This window comes from Rhopalosiphum maidis, chromosome 1 (assembly GCF_003676215.2).
Source record: "Rhopalosiphum maidis isolate BTI-1 chromosome 1, ASM367621v3, whole genome shotgun sequence".
Lineage (NCBI taxonomy): Eukaryota > Metazoa > Arthropoda > Insecta > Hemiptera > Aphididae > Rhopalosiphum > Rhopalosiphum maidis.
This window is the reverse complement of record NC_040877.1, coordinates 43,457,451-43,480,151: the sequence shown is the minus strand read 5'-3', so window position 1 is coordinate 43,480,151 and position 22,701 is coordinate 43,457,451. Positions and strand designations below refer to the sequence as shown.

Here is a 22,701-nt window from a genome sequence, read left to right as displayed (position 1 = left end):
GACGATAACGATCGGTTTTCGGCGCCGCCGAATAACAGAGACGACGCGACATCGTGTCAAATAAAGCCGCCACTGCTTCCGGCGCTCCGGCGCTCGATAACGAACACATTTCCCAGAACCATCCCCCTCGTTATCGAAAATGTTTTTAAATATAATATTATATCGTATATGTTTATTTTTATTTTTATGTCCCAGGGACTGTAACAATAATCATAACTATAATAATAATAATAATAATAAATATCAAATCAACCGCGCGCGTTCGTCGAGAGAGCAGTGTGACGTCGTGCGGCGGAGCAACGCCATTCGCTGTTGCCATTGGCAACAGCTGATTCCCGCTGAGGCTGCACTGCGCATGTACGGATCGAGATATTTCTCGCCCCCCACCCGACCGACTATCGTCGACTCCTCGTATCTGTAGTACGACCGTAGCGCACTAGCGCCGTGTTTGACAGTGTTTGCGTGTGCGTGCGCGTCTGTGCTGTAAACGGCTGTAGTGCCTTGAAAAAAATGTTCATTTACACACACATACACACGCAAATACTTGAAGTATACTAAGAAGTATATACACTTTATTATTGTATAAATGTTCTTGCACACACGCACATTGTAGATGGCGCGCTCGCAAGTTGTATACATATTATATATATATGTAAAAACTAGCGTATACGCTATCACGTTATTACTTATATAGTAGTTATATATATATATACATATATTTATTTATACGGTATATCTGATATCTATACACGTACGTCTGTCTGGTGTAAGTGGTGTCCCGTCCCCCGATGTCGCTGGTTGATATTATTATTATTAGTTATTACTATTGTTCTTGTTCACCTTTTCGGTAAAACAGAACATTTCGGTTTTTTAATCTGCGATGGAGCGAATTGTCGCCGTCGCTGCCGCCGTCGTGCGCCGAAACAATAATTGTTAATCGCCGCGCACGTTGGACCCCAATGTCCACTGTTCCGCCGCCGCCACCGCCGCCGCCGCCGCAGCAGCAGCAATTCGTCGGCCATTACCTCATAAGCGACCCGGAGTGACGGAGACTTATAGCAAGCAATGACTGTTCAGCGCGCGAACCGATAGGTTGTGCTCAGTCGGACGGACGGTCAGTCGGAGACGATATTCTTCACCAGCGACGTTGACCGCTGCCACAGCTTGTTGCTGAGCGCCGGTCATTCGTTTCAGGGGCAGTCTTGCACAGCGAACAAATGCTGTTGACATCCACTACTAGTATCCAGTAAAGAGAGGTGTTGTGCACGTCACCGGTGACGCGATGGCTGTTCACCGACACGATGAAGGATCTGCATCGTCGTCAATGTCTATCAGTACCATAGAGCCTATGGCGACGATTGACTGCAGTCGAAAGAGGATTCACAGCGAAACAGGTAAGTGTTTTTTTATGCTATGCTCAGTCTATGAAAACATGATTTCACCGTTAATCCCGGTTGGCTAGTATTTTATTGTCAATTTGTTGTGCTAGACGCTGAACTGTACAGCTGTCTAGGTGGTTTCTCAGTGAATACATCTGCTTTACGTCTACTGATGATGCTGCACAAGCATAGTTTTATAACTTGTTCGTGTTGTACACTTGTGCTTAAACATTCCATCGTATTACGTTGTAACGTTCTATTTGTCAATATCTATCATTTTACAGTAATATGCACATTGGTTTTACTTAGTGAAGAAATTATTTTGTAAAAAATAACATTTTTACTGTCTTGTTACTCTTCTTTATCAGGCATACACATACTTAATATGGGTAGGTATTACTTATGTATTTTAAAAAAATTACTTATTCTACCTGTTGTATTTACTGAGAACAATCCTGTGGAAGTCCCACTTTACATTTTACAAAGTGATGTATATAGTTTATTGCATCAGATTTCTATTGAAGTACTTATTTATTTATTGTTATTTCACTTTTATAGTCAACCGTTCTATTTTTTTGGTACTGCTTGCTGAGAATTATCAATATACACATGGTCTCAGTAGAGCAGTTGTTTTCATTTAAAGCTAATTATGGTGAATGATTGTTTGGCATTAGACTTGCATTTTAACCTTTTTTTTATTTGTTTGTGTCCTTAAGAAACAGTGCCTAGTATAAAATATGCTATGGACTTTGGTACTGTATCATTTTAATTATATACCTAATATAAATTGTGCTTAAGTGTCAGTCAATTGAATAACAATAATTATTCTTTATTGTTATCTTGTTGATAAACATTTAGAAATGAAAATTTAATTACTTTAAATAATTTACTAATTAAAAAAAAAAAAAAAATAATTACACCGTGACATTTTAATTTTGATGTAGCTGTTTATTTGTCAATTATAGTTATAGTATTTACCATTAGTAGATGTGTAGATAACTAGATAAGTAATATTTTCAGTGGTGCAACTAAGGGCTGAAATTTAGGAGGACTGAAGTCCTAAAAAATAATTCATTCTTCGTAGGCCCAGGTAAGGTTTTGATTTTATAACCACTACCAGGGTAATTATTTTAACAAATTAAATTAAAATCGTAAACTTATTTTCATATTTGTTTTGGACAATTTTGTCATAAGTACATAATAAAATAGAAGAGATACCTGTAGTAAGTATAATCAATTTTCTATAGTTCCTTTTTAATAATTAATACTTAACTATATATATTAGGTATTATTATATTTACGGTATAAATATTTTAGTATACTCAAGATACTTTTGTTATTATTAAAATTAAATGTTTTTAAATAGACCTTTGATTTATATGCCTTAAAAATATTACTTCATGGACTCTGGGTTTATATGTGTGCATATCATACTTATGAATATTTGATATTTCAACTTGTATTGCTTAAGTTTTATATAATATGTTGATAGCTGCAGCAACATTCACCCTAATTAATGACAAGTGGGCTGCTGTTTTAAATTTATTGAGCAATAAGATTCAATTTAACATTTCTTTTCTGAGCAGCATAATCTACATACATCATATACCGACCAATATAAAATTGCATTTGTTTGTCGTAATGAAATCTTAAATATCTCATAGATCATTGCATTTAATCATTTACTTACCTGTACACTAATTAAGTATGGATTTTACTTATTAAAAAAAAAAAAAAATGTATTTAAATGTATTAATATTTTATGACTTTTTTAATATTAATTTGAAAGTCGTTCAAGTTTTTACCAAGGTCAAATAAAAAGAAAAAAGATAAGTATCCTAGGTACATTGATACAAATTTAATTATGTTTCAAATATTTTTAAGATGCATCTAAACCAGTGATTCCCAACCTTTTTCATTCTACACCCCCTTTGTAAATTTACTAAAATCTTATTCCCTTAAATTAGAGTTTAGGCAAATTTTTTTTGTGAACGGTGCAAAATACAAATAAATCATACAAAATAACTATATTATACAATATATAATATTCTATAAGGTACTAAGAAGAGTACTGATGTAATTAACATCCTCTCTTTTTTCAATTAATTTTTTTAACTAAATAGGTAGTTCAAAACTATTAACATTTTATTTTATTTAACATAAATGATACGATTAGTGAGTACCTACATTATTATACATAATTGACTTTCAATGGTCATTATTCTGGTGAGCATTAAAAAACTAAATGAAATAAATTAATATAACGTATCTGATTGTAATGTGATAGGTACTGTATTATGTAAAATATTAAACTCGTTGGTTGTAATTGCATAAATTGATTGTAAAAATTAAAGTATATGAAAATTATACTTATTTCTGAGTTTAAAGTCGATAGATCATTTATTTATTATGTTAGTAGTATAACATCACAGAAATTGGAAAAAAATGTTAACACTTTAAAATAATTAAAAAGTCAAACTTTTTTGTAACTAATAATTAATAAAATGAATGTATATTAATATGAATTACAATACCTAATTTGACCAAAATGATTTAATTTGTAAATGTTAGAATTGAGATTAGCGTAATAATTTAAATATAATGTTCATATCAATCTTGTATTAACTGTCAATTTTTTTTAGCCTTAGGTCGGCAAATAGTGATGATCTTTCTAATAAATTGTGTTTTTCTTATCTTTCAAATTCACCTCTGATATTTAATAGGTAATTAATTATATTCTGAAATTAAATATAAATGCCCCAGTACAAAATAATTTCCAAAAAATATGATTCAGTGTAAGATGATAACGAGTAAAAATTTTCTTATAATTTCAGTTTTTTAATCGTAGATATTGTTTTTATGTTGGCTTACCATTTGTTCTGATTTAACTGGAATAGTCCCATATTTTATGATGTGTCTGGGCCTGTCATTCAGTTTGTTTCATTTAATAGAAACTAAGACAGAATAATATTGTACACTGTATCATTGGCGTATCCAGACCTTTGACGCATAAGGAGCAACCTGGTGCATACTCAGGGGGTTAAGAGTCTGTAGCTCTCCTTTTGAACAATTTTTTTTAGTTCATAGTTCCACCTAAAATCGCCATACCCACGCATACCCTGCATCCCCCCATGGACATGCCTATGTACTGTATCATTATATGATTATCCCCGTGATTATCTTATATTATGTTATCCAAATGATTAAATCTAAGTAGCATGGTTTTCATAGGCATGTTCAGAATTTGGTGATCAAGGGGGCACAACAAATTTTTAAATCATGAGACCTATTTGTTTTTTGGACATTAAGAAACATTTATTTTTTATGTTACAAGATTAAAAAAATTACAAAATATAAAACAAATAATTAAAATCTATAGGTAGGTACAAGGTATTTGCAGGGTGAACACAGCACAACTTTTTTTTACCTCAGCATGATTTTGGTGCCGGGGGAAGACAGTGCCTACCCGGCCACTCTCGTAATTAAACCTATGATGGTTTTAGGTTTATCTGTCTCTATACGAATATACTATGAGCGTTAAATTAAAAATAAAAAGGTTATATGATGTCCAGGTTTGAGGATTTATAGGCTTATACCCTATAGCTTATAGGTAGTATAAAACTCTGTATTTTATCGGCACTAATTATATGGATATAATTTGGTAGATCAGTGTTTCCCAAACTCTTGTTCTAGCTGGCCCGGTAATTAATATTTTCCTCTTTGTGACCTACCAAAATATTTTACATTTATCATTATGTAAAAAAACGACAAAATAAAACACATTTGAATGTCCACATAGAACTTTACTTAGAATTTTATAATAAAATTGAAGCGTTAATTTGTAAAAACAATATAATAATGAATTTATTTTTACTTAAAAGTTCAAATTATCAAACTACCTAAATGATAAATAATAAAATTTAATATGAGAATTTTATTAAATTCTGTGACTGTATTATATTTTTGTGTCCTGGTAGTAGGTCGTGACCCAGTATTTAGGAAACACTGTGGTAGATTATTAATAGTTTATAGTTAAATAACTGTATTATCAAGGGTACTGTTGTATTAAATTTTAAGTCTGATTGTGCATGTAACTCTGTATTCGCCCCGTACTAAGAGCATGACCAGCACATCCAAAATAACTTCCTCTACATCATTATAGGTGGTAGATGAGAGTTTAAAAAATGTATCAGAGGCTAACTACGCATAACAGATGCAATGTTGGCTGCCACTCATTCATGTTCTTAATGTACGGCAAGTTAACATAATTACTAAAATTACTTTATTTATTAATTGTATTATTTTTTGATTATTATCTACTTAAGAAACTTAAATAAAATTGAGAATAGTGTTCTCAATAAGTGTTCTACTTATTTCTATTTGAAACCCATTATAAAAACCATTATTAATTTATTCTTTATTTTAAATAACAAAATTTAGTAATAGATTTATAAAAACTCAAAACATAAAAAAGATTTTAATCCTAATATAACTGACATACAAATACAATAACAATCATTTAATTAAAAAAGTTTTTATATTAACTCTAGAATGCTAACCATTTGTTTATTTTACAAACACGGGAAATGTTATTGTTACTTTTTTTAGGCATTTTATCCAATATTATAATGCCCCTTGTATCTCTCATATAGTCATATATTATGTTCTATATCTAGGTATCCCAATAACAATAAACAAAAAATAAAGAAAATGAGAAAAATTGTTTGTTTTTATTAATATTATTAATAATAAAGTTATCTAAGATTAATTATTATATTTTTTATTTATTGAATTGAACCAATTAAAAATGATTAGATGTTCATAATATTTACAGTATTCATCATTTTGATGAATAGTTAGAAATAAAGTCGGATTTATTAAACTAGTAATCTAGGGTTAAGTAAAGTTTCAAATGTAAGAAGTGATAACAGTGCTATAACTTTATTTTGTGTGCTCTAATGTGAATTATTTTTAAATTATTAGGAGATACCATAAAATGATATTATAATATCAAATTATAATTTTAAAATGATTTATTGATATTTTTATATATATTCAGTGTTTCCTTTTAAAGGTAACACAAATATTTTAGTCCAGTGATTTCAGACAGATATGGGGTTTTAGGAGGAAATAAGGAATTCCTAAATACACGTTTTTTGATGATTTTAAATTTTTATATCGCTTAGTGTGCATATGTGCAATACAACTTGCATTTTTTTAATTTGCAACAGGTGTTTTCAATGTCAAATTCAGATATACCAAATTCTTTTAAGTCTTAACCTCTTAACCATGGCTCTAAAACCAAAATTGACTGAATGATAATGAACATATATTTTAGTTTAAATCACTGAATTAGTCGATGATTATCCTATGATTTTACAAATTTCTGTGCGATTCCACATATTATTTAGAAAAAAATGAATTAATATCAAACTTATCTTGCAAATTGTTCAAAATTTAATCCATCATTCTCCATGCACGACTGCAGACAACGCATTACTTCCATTTGGGTAGTTGCTAAAATGTGTTTTCTTTAACTTTCTACACAAAAATTTACAATGTTTTATTTAAATTACTCAAAATCTCACAGAAATTTGTAAAATCATATGATAATCATCGGCAAATTCAATTTTTTTAACTAAAACATTAGCTTGTCAATTTTGATTTAAGAGCCATGGAGCCAAGAGGTTAAAATGACTTAAAAATAATTCTGTCTTAATTTGATTTTGTAAACACCTATTTCTAATTAAAAAAATATAAGTTATATTGCACATGCGCACACTGAATGATATAAAAATTTAGCCCGAAGTCACTGAACTGAAATATTTTGTGTTACCTTTAAAAGGAAACACACTGCATATATATACAATAGCCTATAATATAATATTATTACAATATTAATTTGTTGTAATACAAATAATTTTAGATTCTGAACAGAGTGATAAATGTATTGATTTTTCTTTGTGTCATATAGTATTTTAAAACAATAAAATTGCTTCAATTTTTCTACTTTAAGGGTGGTTATGGTATTAAATTGGAACTAGCTGGTACTTTGAGTATTATAAAATTAAGGAAAACGTGGGAACATAGGAATGGTTATATATAATCTATATCGTTCATTTTCTGTAAAATGAATAACTATTGACTGAGAATTTTTATCAAATCTGTATTTATATTAGCATTTTTAAGTTTGCTATAATTTTCAAAATATTTTGCTTTAATATGCAATTAATTAGGTCAAAAAAGTCCAATATTACTGTATTAGGTATCTACTAATAAATTACTATAAAAAAAATAATACTTAGTTAAATATAAATATTATAAAATATCTTTAGAAATCAAGTTTGACACATTTTTGTTGTCAAATAATTTTTAAAATAATAAATAAACTATCTAAAAATTATTATAGTCAATTATGGCATATTGGGATATTACATTTACAATTTATTAATAAATGGTGACATAAATTTTTGTCGAAATGTTTTCATCAACTAAAGCCCTTTCTGTGGCCACATAGTGAGTGTTACCAGAAACGACTCCAATAGCTATAACACTGTTTTTAAAACTGATTTATATACTATACTAAATTCTACCTTTTTAATACAAACCACTGAGAAGTTACTTTCCTCAATTTATGTCACAAAACTTGATATATTTAAATCGAGATTTAAATATTGTAATACAGACAATACCTGTATAAATAACATTATTCTTTTTTAATTTCATTTAAAACTGATTTTAATTATATTCCTTCATTTCTATAATGATAAAATGTCTTAATGCTATTTTTATAACTATTGAAATAAAAGATACACATGTCCAAGGCTTAAAAAAAATTATGTTTTACTAAATGGTGGGTTGTTATTATTAACTTATTTGTGACTAGCTGATCTTGCACAGTGTGACTTGTGACAAATTAAATGCCCGGTGGGTTTATACCTCCTTACACTTCATTAAATGTAAACTACAGATATTTTTAAGGTAAAAAATATTTTATTATTCGATAACAGAGTACCTATGTATGCTAAGTTTAAAAAATAAATCTGGCCAAGAAATAATGTTATCTATTTAAACCTATTTTACACCTTTAAGCCCTTTAGAGAATAAATATTAAAAAATCCTTTCTTAGCGAGTCATAAAATGAAACTACTGACCGAATGTCATATCTATAACTTTAACAATTCCGGCTAGGCGATAATGAATCTCAGTAAGTCATGTTTTTTTATATAATTATGTAGATTATATAACATTGTCACTATTGTACCTTAAAGGGTCATAATTAAAGTTCTCAATACCTATTTTTTAAAATTAAAAGTTTAAAAAAAACCTATGTTAAATTTTTATTATTATTATTAAAATAATTGTTCAGTAACTGGTTTTTTTAAGACTATGTAAAATTATTAGTTCATTACAAAATTATAGTTTGAATTGAGTATAAACACTTAATTCTGAGGTCGTGATAATATAGAATTTAACAATTAGGATATGATTTATATTTTATCATTAATGTTCGCTATTTCCACTCACAAGAGAGCTTAATAGCCAAATCTCCACATAATGAGAACTGTAGGGTCTTAGTTTAGTAACTAGAGTCAGTAGATGTTGGATGAAACTCCATTTATTGGTAAAGTTACAATTGTTAAGTTACCTGTCTGCCAAAAATGGTAACTAATGAACAAAATATCATAATTTCAAAACTAATGATTAGCTAAATGTTTTTTGGCACCATAATTTTTAAAACGTTGATTTATATATTATTGGTTTTAAATTGTGCATAGTAACTAAATTGCTGTATTGTTCTGTTCTAAGTTTTTTCTTTAGTTTTTTATAAGAACTTTGCAATAAATAATTACAAGATGGTTTAGGAATAATACAATATACTATAATGCAAAATTATTATGTTTTCTTCTCTTAGTCTATTTTCAAGGCTAATTTAATAATGAATTAATGAAAGAATTTAGGAAGATTTATTAGTGGTCAATTGATGTAAACTAGTATTTTTTAATTAACCATTTATAATGTTATATTGATTTATATGAAGTTTATAAAGAATTTAAAGCTTGTTTTTATTAGCTGACATTTAAAATTAACTGAATAAATATTTCTTTTATTTAAAATTAAACTTGTTTAAATAAGACACAAATGTTTGTTGTATGTGCCTTTATAAGACGGGAAGTTACTAAATAAAATAGTTCAGTTTTCTAATATTTCTTTTGCAATTAAAATATATTATGTAAATGCTAGCTTTGTGATTGTCTTTTTTTAATTGATAGAAACTATATTGGCACCTCTATAAGGATATATAATATATATGTGTGTATATATATTCAAATTTATATAAAAAACATATTTTTTAAGACTAAAATGTATTAAATTTAATTATAGTATTACAACTTATACTATTATAAACAAAAATATCTAAATTTGTCCTTATTGCTTGTATTCTGAGTATGAAATTATTTCCTTTATTTAGTACTAAAAATTTGAAATTTTGTTATTGTGTCAAATTTCAACTTATTACTGATTAAGTTTAAAAATGACAATATCTGTGTCCACTTGTTCTTTTTGGAATTTAGTGCAAAGCAATCTGCAAATGATCTGAATGATACTTTACTCACCTATACTCTATTCTATTTAATTAAATAAATATGTATATTTACTTTAATACCTAACTATAATCTAATAATAATTTATTAATGTAGATTTTAGTATAGTAAACAAAATAAATTATAATATATATTATAATTAGGGCTTGTTATAGAAGTAAAATAAATATGCAAAAAAGCTTGAATAAATTTGTATCTACATTACATAATATACCTATTTAATTATTATTGATTTAATTTGTTATATACCTAATATATAATTATATTAAAATTGTTTAATTAAATAAATTAAAAAATTAAAAAGAAAGAAAATGTATGTTTTATATGAAATTATTTATTTGTTTATTATTGAACTATTGAAATATATTTTCTTTAGTTGTAACATTTTTCATTAAAATAAATCATAAAATAAAAATAATAAAAATATTGATTTTTGCAGACAAATTAAGATATATTATTTTTTTTTTTTTTTTAATTTAAGAAATATGAAAAAATGCCATTACCTATAGTATAAAGGGATTATAATTTGATCTGTTATAAGTAAAGAGTATATATATATAAAAAAATATGCTACTCCTATAACTTTCAAATCTTTATTAATTTTTGTTTTCTGATCAATATTTAAAAAAAAAATTATGTTATCAATTAAAAAATAATATGACATAAAATTTTGTTTCATTTTTTTTTCAATCTGCAATTTTTAAATTCTGTGATGAAATTTTCATTTTATTAAGTAATTAATGATTATGTATGTAATTAAATCTTAACCTATTATTTACTTAAATATTTTGCATCCAAGAAAAGTGTTGGTTGCTAAAGTAAACTTAATATAATCGTTTTCTTTGAACAATTTTTAAGTACAAACACATAATTATATATTTCAATATTATACATATTTATAAAATTATAAAAATTTTGATGACAGTTAACTAATTTTGACATTTTATAAAATAAAAAAATCTTTTTACTAATACAGTATCTAGACATTTTAAAAGTTGGATCAACTTAAAACGTAATATTGAAAAAAAATCCAATTAATTAATTATTTTTTGTGTACATGCTATGACAGTAACTATAGGTAATTTAAACTATTTATTTTTATTAAATACTATACAAAACCATTATTTAACCTTTTATTTTATACTAATACCTATGAATTTAGTACATCTATGCAAAAAAAAAAAATGTTTTGTTTATGATAATTTAACTTTTTTTTGTGAAATCATGATTTATTGTCTTCAAACAGATACTTGGTATATATATCTATTACTAAAATATCAATTGTTTAACTCTATAAATGCATACATTGCAATATTACGTATTATATTTATAATTATATGTATAATAAACTTTTTATTATTGTAGTTGATTCAGATATTGATGAAAATAATAAAAAAACACCAATAAGTTCGAAAAAATTTCCTAAGTATGTGGACTGTCAAGAAACGTTGGTGGAAATGTCATTTATTAAATGGTTAGCTGGTTTTCGGTTGGAATGCCGTATGATTTCATGCAGTACACATACAGAACTTTTCATTGGATTATTCAATTTTTTTTGTCTGTAAGTACTTGGAAAATAAAATTAGGTATCTATCTAATTAAAAATTATGTAAGCACACAGGAACGGCGCTACCTTTGCAAGACCCTAGTCAAAACTTATTTAACCAATGACCATAGTCACCTATAGCCTATAGGACATAGGTATTAGGTGTAATTAAATGTGCGAGGCACTGGACATATGCCCCGATTTGCCCTCCCCTAACGCCGACCCTGTATGCACATTTGTATGCCCAGTTTTAAATAAAAAAATACACTTCAAAAATAGAATGTATTAATATTTTACCTATTTATAAAGTGTCGTCTAAAAAATTACAACATTCATGGTTATTTTTTAATTTTTTAAGTACCTTATAACACTATACTATATTCATAATAAGAAAGAAATCTTAATTGCCAACTTGTGCTTGGGGGCTTCACTGCCTTCACTACACAGCAGGCATTTAAATGGTTCACTTGGTGAGGGTAATGGACGAGCATTGCCTGACTGTACAAAAACACCAAGGTTCTTTCTTATTGTGAACTGAGTATAGGTACAATTTTTTGGGGGCTATTTATCATAAAAATAATTATTACTTTAGGTGAAATTAAATTTATGGTTCAACGTTTTAATTAGTTATTTAATATAAATAAAGAATTTTTATTTTTCATCTAAATTGAAATTATTTTTTTCAACCTTGCTTGTTGTAAATTATGTATTTATAAAAAATGTGTTGTAGCTATACATTTATTCATAACAAGGCTTTATTTGTTAACAGGAATATAGCACCAGAAATGGTTGACTGCAGAAATAAAATTAATAAATCAACTCTTTTGAAATCTTATCTAGAACAAACCATGATGTTTTTTCGAGGATACTATAAACGCATTAAAAAAGTAAATTTATATATTTTTTCATAAATAAAAATATCCTAATTATTTTTAAAATTGAAAAATATGTTGTGTCATTTAATAATTATTTGAAAGTATGTTATTTTATGTTTAATTTGATATTGTTAACACTTAAAATATATATAGTTTGTAGTTGAAAATGTTGTAGCTATAGGTAGCTATAAAAGATTTATTTTCAAATTATTTTGTGAAGAAATTAGACTCAAACAATTCAAACTTTAATAATGTGCTATTCAATTGTATACCCATCTATATACCTATCTATCTTGTCTTAATCTTTCAAATGTGTAGCATAGCAAATATGTGTTAAACAGAATAAAGTTTGTGTTGTTAACTAATATTAAAGAAAATTGACTTATTTACAAATTTAAATAATATTATAACCTGTGTTTTATTTTGATATTTTAATTTTAAACACATTACAAATATGTATATATATTACTGTATAAAAATGTTAATGTTCTCAACTTCTTTAAAAATTAAAACATCATTGAAAAACAACATATAAACACAGATTTTGTTTTTAAGTTTAAGTTAAATGGTCAATTCACCCCTCTAATATTAAATCTCACAACTCAAAATTTGTTTGGCCAAACACAAATTTGTTATGGTTTATGTTTGTAGGACATGTACATTACACCGGTTATACCAAATTTTTGTTTTTTCTATATCATAAATTATAAAAAATGATTTAATCTATTTTTATTTTTATTTACTATTTATAATTTTTTTTTCAGATTAAAGGGGATACTTTGGATGTTATATATTATGATAGAATGAGTTCAATGTTGGCATATTACATTGATTTGAAACTAATGTCATCTCAGTAAGTTCTAGCTTAAATACTAAATTTTGAGATATTGATATAAAAACTGTATGACAACCTTTACATTCACACTTAATATTTTAAATATAACTTATTTTTTATTGATAAATGATTCTGCTTAGTTTTATTTTACATAATTTAAATCAAAAACTACTAGATAAAGCATAATGGTTATATAATCCTATATTTTACATATTTACTATGCATCTCTAATCCCATTTATAACAATAAAATACATATCATTTGATGCTTTTTTTTTTTTAATCTAAAATATATTATTTTAATGAAATAATGAATAATGATTTTGATAATGACATTTTATTTAAATCAATTAAAAATGATGTTATGTAGAATAATAAATCAATAAGTATAATAAAATATATTTTTAAGTATTTAAAATACTAAATTTGAATGTCTTATAGTTTTTATATCAATATTGTGATTTGTGAATAAAAAAAATGAATAATATAAAAAAGGACCTTTACTCAAAAAATATGTATGTAAATTTATTTTTAAAACTATATATTAAATTATGAAATTGATAATACTTTTTTCTAAATCACATAAACCAAAAGTTAAAATTAATATAATACCAATAAAAAAATATATTGAACATAAAAAATTATTTTGAATTTATGATACAAGTGTTATTTTTTAATGATCAATGTTCTACCTGATAATCTATTTGTTATGGCTTATGTAATATTACTCAGTATTTCTATAATTTTTTTCAACTTATTGGTAAATAAAAAAAATATCACTTAATTGACTATTTTAAAATATACGTAATAATGGCTAAATCTTAAATATTACTTGTGATTAATAAAAGTATAACTATTATAATATTTTTCTATTGGTGTACAAAATCTTAAAAATATTTGTTATATACATTTTAAAATTTTAAATTATATCATAAAGTTAAACTTATGATTTATAATATTTATATAATTTTAATTATATGTTGTAGGCGTTATAAGGAAAACTCATCTCACAAAAAAACTTCAAGTAAAATAAATACAATGATATTTGTTTTTTTAGGTAAGATAATACAAGTTTAATGTATTACTATTTATTAAAATTTATACAAAATGTATTATGTATTTTATATGTTTTTATTTTTATATTGTTTTTTAGATCAGAAACTTGATTATATGTTTGATGCAGTATTTCAATTATACTATGTATTTTATGGTTCTGTTAATATTAATTTAGGATCAATAATGCTTCCAGTTTTTAAGTTAGTATCTTATTATTAATAAATAATACTCACTTATAATAATTTTTTAATTGTTTAATAAATATTTTATTTATAGAAAATTATTGTCTGAACATCCAATGCCTAAAAAAATGAAGTTTCTAACATATTTGCGATATATTTTGTGTTTTAAACTGTGGAAAAAAATAATTCACTCCTCGGGTATGGCTAGTTCTATTAAGAGAAAGGAATTGGAAAATATAAGATTATTATTGAGAGGGTTGAATGCTCCATATGATTTTATGATTCAACATGCAAAATATAATTGGGCTAACTGGCCAAAATTGACCATGTCGCCAAATGGAACACCAGATACAATACAAAGAGATTTAAAAAATCTTACTTTTGTTTTGTATCATACAACTTTATCACTTAAAGAGTGTTACAAGGTAAATTTCAAATTAAATGTTTAATTTATTTAATGTCAGTAGTACTTTAAATTAATCATACTGTATATATTTCATAATATTTTTTTCATATTTTACTACATACTAAATGAAAATTATTTTAAATTTACTTTTCATTCATTAAATTTTGAACTAATTAATATAGTAAACATATAAAAAAAAAATTGAAACATACTATCCTTGTTTAATATTTTTAACCGTACATACAGACAAATGATTTTTGATTAATTGATATGATTAATTAATTATTAATTATTAAATGGTACCAGTCAAAAATGTTTGATTGGTAATTTTAACATAAACATAAATTATACTCCGGCCCACAAGAAAGCACTACTTCTTCGTGCATACAAATGATTGAGCTCCACGGTTTCGTACCCACATTTCTCCCACTCTACCACCTAGTGCCGCCCCGCCGTAAATACGTAGGAATGCGCGAGAATGGACAAATTTTGGTCGCCGCCCAGAAGTGGTCTTTTGTGGGCCGGAGTACATAAGTAATAATTCAACTGTCTATTCTTTAACATTGTATTTGATTATTAGAATACTGCAATGCTTAATACTACTTTAAATTTAACTATATCACTCAATATTTATAAAAGTTCTTTTTTAGCATAATTTTTGCAGTTTAGTTTGGAAAAATATATAATTAACAATATTTAGTATTTTATAATGTTAAACTGAACTACCTACTATTAGTTTTCAGTATATAAATTGTAAATAAAAAGGCTATAATATGATTTGGTCAATAATTTGTATGTACTGTTCTGTTTGTATTTACAACTATTTACTAGCCCATAAAAAGAAAAAAAGTAGTTAATTTTTTTATTTCTTTTAGGATATATTGGACGCTTCAAGAAAAGATATTCCAATAGTATTGAAACCAATTGAAGATCAGTTGAAAGTATTACGACCAGAATTATTTGCAATTTCTGGAAAAGAAGTATTAACAAATTGGGTAAGATATTATTTTTATTTTTAATTATAGCTTTTATGTTTTTCAAATAATTTTATTATTCATGGTTACATATCAGGAATTATTTGAAAAATATACTTGTGTTTTTAATGCATAAACCATAGGCTTTACCTATAAATTACCTATATATATAATATTATAATAATTTAAGACACTTTTAGGATATCTTTACTCATTAAATTCTAAATAATAATATCATAACTGAAATGAATGGTTATAACAAAAAACTATTATTTTATGATTGATTGATTATTATCTGCTCTTTTTTATTTATTTATAATATTGATTATTTTCATTATGTTGTAATATAATTTTTTTATATTTTTAAATTATAAACAACAAAATAAATTAAAATTATTTAACTATAATAAATATTTTATTACATATTATAAAAATAATAACTTTTATTTATTTAACAAAAGTAACAACATAGTTGTCAATATATTAACAAAGAAATAAGTCACTTAATTTTATATTATCAAATCATATTACCTAATTAATTGTATTATTTTAATATAAGGTTTAATGTAAATATTAATTGATAGTAATAAATTTTAATTCTTAAATTTTGTATACTATTGTGATTTTAATTTATAACTATTTTTTGCAGAATGAAAATTTTGATGACACTCTAAAACCACTTATACCAACTACACGTTCTTGTAATAGCTTGCTGAGAAAAATCAAGTATAATTTTTATACCCCAGATAAGTATGTATTTGTTGATGATGAAACCGATCAAGTTAGTTCTATTACAAACATTGATGATTTAAGCAATTCAAAGCACTTAGGAGAAAGTTCAGAAGATCCTACGTCACGTGCTGATAAAAAATGTACAGAAAAAACTAATCTTACGACTTCATCAACTAATAAAGTAAATAATGAAAGCAAAAAAGATGAAAATGAGAAATCTTCTGTTGTAACAATGAAATCTGTAGTTGCTAATGGGGAATCATTCCCGGTTAATGTAAATCAACACCCAAGTGATGATGAACTGCAAGTCAATGAGAAAAAATCAAAATCATCTGAAAAACATGCATTACACGGGAACGAAGGCAGATTTGATCCTACATTATCTAATAATGTAAATAGATTAAATTTTATGGCCGAAATTACAAGTGCTGTTCATCACTCCTATGGACCTGGATGTTCTTTTGCTAAAGGAACAAAAAGAAATCAATATTCATCATTTAGTGAAAATAGTAAAAGCAAAAAAGTTTGCAGAACAAAATCCAAGCATGAAAAAAATATATCAAACTGTAACTCAAATCAAATCATTGATTCTGATTGCCAGAGTTTGAACATTGATAATATTAGTCGTGGCACTTTAAATAATGATAACTCAGTACTTGAAAATTTAAAGAACTCTCAAGATATAAATGGAGTTTCTCGCCTAATGAATGAAACTTCAGCCAAAGAAAATAAATGGATATCAAAAGCATCACACCCTGAATTATCTATAACTGCTGTCTTAAATTTGAAACAGACTAATTTTACTGTCAGTGATAAAGATGAAAGTATAGGCAATTGTATTCCTAAAGTTATTGATCTAAGTAGTGATCAGGATGATACTGCTTCTCCTTCAAGTGACATTCAATGGCCTATAAAGTTATCACATTCTGAACCATATTCTCCAGAATCTAAACCAATGGCTGACAATTCTGAGCAAATGGAAATTGAAACAACAAGCTCTGATACTGAAGGTAACAATAGTCCAAAGACTGATCATTTATTATCTTTAAGAAACTCCGAGGAAATAATTTCAAAATTAGTTTCATCCAGACGATCTATTAAGGAAAATGAAAACACACAAATTTATGCTTTGCCTATGGAACAGAAACTATCTCACGTAGAACATCCTTACATTGAAAATACCATTAATTCAAATACCCGAGACTTGGAAGTAGTAAATGTGTTATCTCCTGTTTCTATTAACTCAACTGATATCCCTATGAATAAAAGTTCATGGGTTCCTGATATGTCATTGGTACATGCCCATAATGATCATAATGATATTGACTGTGATCATTCTCAGTCTTCTTTACAACAATTAAATGGTTTATGTAATTCAATTAACATTAACACCAGTCGTGTTACTAATCAAAATAATGAAGTTGAAATTTTAAATAATATGCAGTTGGAAACTTCAGTTATGTCTAGACCATGTTCTTACAATCGTATCGAATCAAGAATATTTCCCGAAGATTCATATACAGCTGCTTTATCTCCTAGTGAAAGTTCGGTTTCAAATTCAGCATATGGTACTGCATATGATGTAAATCGAATACCTTTGGCAGCGACTGTTAAACCTATTCCTGTTACTGTGTCTTCAAAAGATGTAACACATGAATTAAATGATTCCGGTAGTAGCATTTATCACAATAGTACTATGAATATGTGTTTTAATGGGTTTAAGAAAAAATCTATCATAGAACAACAACCTTCTTATAATTTTGCAATGAATAAATCTAGACCAACTGATATGAATATTATAGAACGAGGTTCATCAACTAACAAAGACAAACATGATGTTATTGATGTAGTTTCGGATGAATTTAGTGATGTTGACTCCATGGATTTAAGAATCAACAGTGCTGAACCTAAAGATATTAATTTATCAATGTCTAGTCTAATATCAACTGATTTAAAATCAATTAATACACTTAATAGTTTTGAAAAGTGCGGTAATTGGTCTACCATTAAAAATCCATCCGACACATCTAATCATCATCAAAAGCAAAAATTAAAAATATATACAGATCCAACAGAAATGATTTCAGTACCAATTAATCTGAATACACAGTCTGTAATGCCAATTAATTTGAATGAAGCACATGTACAAAAGGTGTTTTTAGGAAATAAAAGTCCTCCACAAGTATATTACAGTCCAATTGCTGATTTCCGTGTTTCATCAGATATAGATATGATAAATCATGGAAATATAGAAGATCCCAATTTAATTCATTTTAAGAATAGACAGAGAAGTTGTGTAAACATGTGCTCAAATGATAAATATATTCATCCTATGTTACAACCAACTGATAATGATCCAAATGTAAAACAAACTATAATTAATGGCTATGATGGAGTTCTTAATCAAAATTCGTCAATTATGAATAATGGACTTTTGTATAAGTATCCAAGACCTGACAGTAATGCATCTGTTAGATATGAAAATCCTCCTCTTAGACTACAAAATAAAAACTCAGAACGCATATCACCACATAATGGGTTACAATATTCAAGTTATGATCAGATACTAGGACCAAGTTTGTTGGAAGATCCAAATCAAAAAGAAGAACAGTCAATGATTAATATGACACATTTAATGCTACAGTCTAGCAAAAATTGTAAAGTTCATTATAAATGGCCTTTAAATAAAAACAAAAGTCAAACTTCTTCAAACGGAAAACTTTTAGAAGTTTCTCAAAGTCTAGATTACAAAAGAAATTCAAATGTTTTGTATAAATATACTGATGATGAATTAAATCAAAAAATGTCACCAAATGAAATTCCAAACCAATGTACTAGTTTGTCATTTAACGAAAGAATAAATAACAGCACTTCAATCCAGCCAAACCAACAGTTCCAAGACTTATCTAATTTTATTGCACCTGATCATCTTTCACCTACAATGCAATCTGGATCTGATTCTATTGATGAAAAAACACAGATTCAAACAATTACAATCAATTTTAAAGGTGATCCGCGAACAGAATCAACTGATCATCAAGAAATGTATAGAAATACCAAAATACTAAGCCAAAGTAAAGAATCAAGTACATCATTTGGCATCGATGGTTTTGAAGCAGCCCACTACTTATTCAATAGTGGCAAGTTATTTTTATGCATGTATCCAAAATGCACCAATAGACATCATTTCCGTGTTATACCTTCCAATGCAGAAATGCTACGGCATGAGTTCACTGTACCATTTGATGACTTCCGTTTCAATATTCAGTATAAATATAAACAGTTATTAACTTCAAACCCAAGAACATGGCCTAGTATACCTGAATTAGTACAGTTACCTAAACGGTGTCTGTGTGAAATTTGTGGTGATTTTGATTCAAAATTAAATCAAAATCAAGATATGTTATATACATATGTCGAAGGGAAAAAGCCAAGTATTGAAGAAGACAATTGTGAAAATGAACAGCCTACAAATACGCAAATAACATTGAGTTGGAAAAAACATTTGGCACATCGTTTTACTTCAGAAGATGTTGAAAAACAGTCTATTTCACAGATGATAGAGGATATGGAAAGACATATAAAATGTTTTGCATATGCTTTTACAATTATTTTTCCATTAAATAAAGATGTGAAAAGCAATTCACAAAATTTACAAAATGCATGTGAAAGTTATTCTGATGCTGCTAATGATAATAATGAATCATTGAATTCTGAATGTAAAGAAAAACTTGATATTGGACATAAATATTTTATTAAAGACTTACATCTTCATTCTTATCAATATTTACAAATACCTAATAAAGTTATACCAAAACATGTTTTGGAAGAATTATCCAATTCATCATACCAACCACCTAACCAAAATTTATTAGCTACTTCACATCAGTTTGATGAAGAACATTTCCCTAATGAAATAAATAGGTATTTTGTAAAGAACTCTCTTAGTCCTTCATATCAATCAATAAACCTAAATTTAACTAGCCAGTCTTTAAAATATGTTCACGAAAATATTTCTAACACATCACATCAAACTGCTGTAGAGAGTTCACCTAGTACATCACATCAATCATCAATTGGAAATCTAACTAGTTCTTCTCATCAACCCATTTTAAACAATTTTCCTACAACATCACATGGGATCTCTCTGGACACGTGTTCTTCTTTAAACGATAGAGGCCCCAAACATAATCATGTGTCTCGTTATTATTCTGATGGACAAATGTATACAGAATTCCCCCACACATATCTTCAAGTTCCTAGTGCTCAGTTTCCAAATTCTTCAACAAATTCATATTATGGCTCACCTGTAAATATGCCATCAGATAATTCTGTGCCATTTTGTTCTCCAAGTTTATCAATAAACTCTGTGCCTCATTCACCATCATCAGATTGCAGCATACCATCCTTGGTTGAAACGGTCGCTACTGCTGTACCTGAGCATGCTTTGTTAGATGATAGTTTAGAAGCAGTAAATGCTGCTCATAACTTAATGTTGATCTCAAACCGCCATAGGTACAACAGTACTACTTCAATTACAACTACTAAAACTACTGACACTATTACAGTCACAAGTACCGCAAATAGTAATTATAAAACTATTAAAAATTCAAGTATTAATACAACTGAAATAAAAGCTAATAAAATGTCCATAGCTGACACTATAGTTAATAATATTTCTCCAGCTGATACTACTGCTAATAATAGTTCACTCCTTGACTCTACTAATAATAATATTTCTACTACTTGCAATTTGAGTGGAACTGTACAACCTTCTATAACTGAACCAGAGGATCAAGAAACAGATATTGTCCACAATAGTCGAAGAAAAAAGAAAAAGAAACATGATAAAAAAAAGGATAAGAAAAAAAAGGGAAAACGTTGATGATTTTTATTAATTTTAAGTTTTTATTTTTCCACCTAAGCTTACATTCCAAGCTTATAAAATTTCAAACAATAGTAAAACCAACAGATTTTAAAAAAATTTTTTTTTATAACATACTGTGATTTTTATTTACTTTTAAACAAACTGTGATAATTTAATATTGCTCATTTCTTTCTTTCTTCATATTTGCTAAATACAATTTACATTTTAATTATATTTTAAAACATATTCATTTAAATTATAAAAATATTTTTTCTCTACACAGTTTATTTTTAAAACTATAATAACATTTTTGCATTTATTATCTATATTTTGTTTTAAACAAATTTATCACAGTCTTAAAATGCAACGTTTTCTAATAACTATCATATGAATTCTTAACTAAAAAAAAATAAAAAATTATCAATCATATTAAGGAAGGATAAGTGAAAGTGGACATTGACTGTTAATCTATTCAGTTAAATAGAACATTAGGAGAAAAAAAATGTCAAATTTGTTGAAATTTAATTAGTCCAAATATTATTATCTAAGTAATTTTTTTCTTTATTTTTTGCGATAAATGTTAATAACTGAGTAAGTACTAAAGTTAGAATTAATTGTTAAAATAGTTATATTACCAGTCTGTTAAGTATTATATAAGATTTAAGTCACTAATGTAACTTGGTATCTACTAAAATTTCAAACACAACTTTGTTTTATCAGGTACCTTAACATTTTCTTTCAAAGGTAAATTTGTATCATTTAAAATTCTTTGAAACATACGTAATTAGTTTAAAACTATTGAATTAATTAATGTAATTTGTAAAACTAATATTTGACCACATTGCATCGAACAACTGCCTATAAATAATCTAGGTAAGAACATTATTTTTAATTGCATATAATTTATATATATGTATATATTAGATAAGTTAAATTTATCTTGAGCTATTATAGTCAATTAGTAAGATTAAGTTTGTTTTAGCTATGCTATTTCATGGTATCTTAGCTTTTTTTATACCATTATGAGTACAATTTTTTTGAAGTATATTATGATTATATAGGCGCAATGTCTGTTTTTAACTTGGAGGGGCTTAACATACTTAAATGAAGCAGACAAGACTCCATTCAAGTACTGATATCATATTTTTCTTACACACTTTCCTACATTTCATATAATATTATAATGCATTTATTAACAAATCTAAAAATATTTGTTCTTTGTTTGCGGACTGGATAAAATGTGT

General features: G+C 26.6%; 1 protein-coding gene across 1 annotated transcript; it reads left to right on the top strand.

The window, feature by feature from the left end:
- The first annotated feature begins 741 nt into the window (after positions 1–741).
- On the top strand, positions 742–22,330 carry LOC113550116. Its single transcript, XM_026951776.1, has 9 exons — positions 742–1,394; positions 11,351–11,546; positions 12,301–12,418; positions 13,171–13,259; positions 14,227–14,297; positions 14,394–14,496; positions 14,573–14,903; positions 15,760–15,879; positions 16,508–22,330. The coding sequence occupies exons 1-9, from the start codon at positions 1,283–1,285 to the stop codon at positions 21,473–21,475; spliced, it is 6,108 nt and encodes a 2,035-aa protein (XP_026807577.1). The 5' UTR covers positions 742–1,282; the 3' UTR covers positions 21,476–22,330.
- The last annotated feature ends 371 nt before the right edge of the window (positions 22,331–22,701 follow it).

Excerpts from the sequence above, each read along its gene's own strand:
- LOC113550116 (XM_026951776.1), top strand. The coding sequence starts at position 1,283 with ATGGCTGTTCACCGACACGATGAAGGATCTGCATCGTCGTCAATGTCT. Across the intron at positions 1,395-11,350 it reads GAGGATTCACAGCGAAACAG|TTGATTCAGATATTGATGAA; the intron begins GTAAGTGTTTTT and ends TTATTATTGTAG. Across the intron at positions 12,419-13,170 it reads ACTATAAACGCATTAAAAAA|ATTAAAGGGGATACTTTGGA; the intron begins GTAAATTTATAT and ends TTTTTTTTTCAG.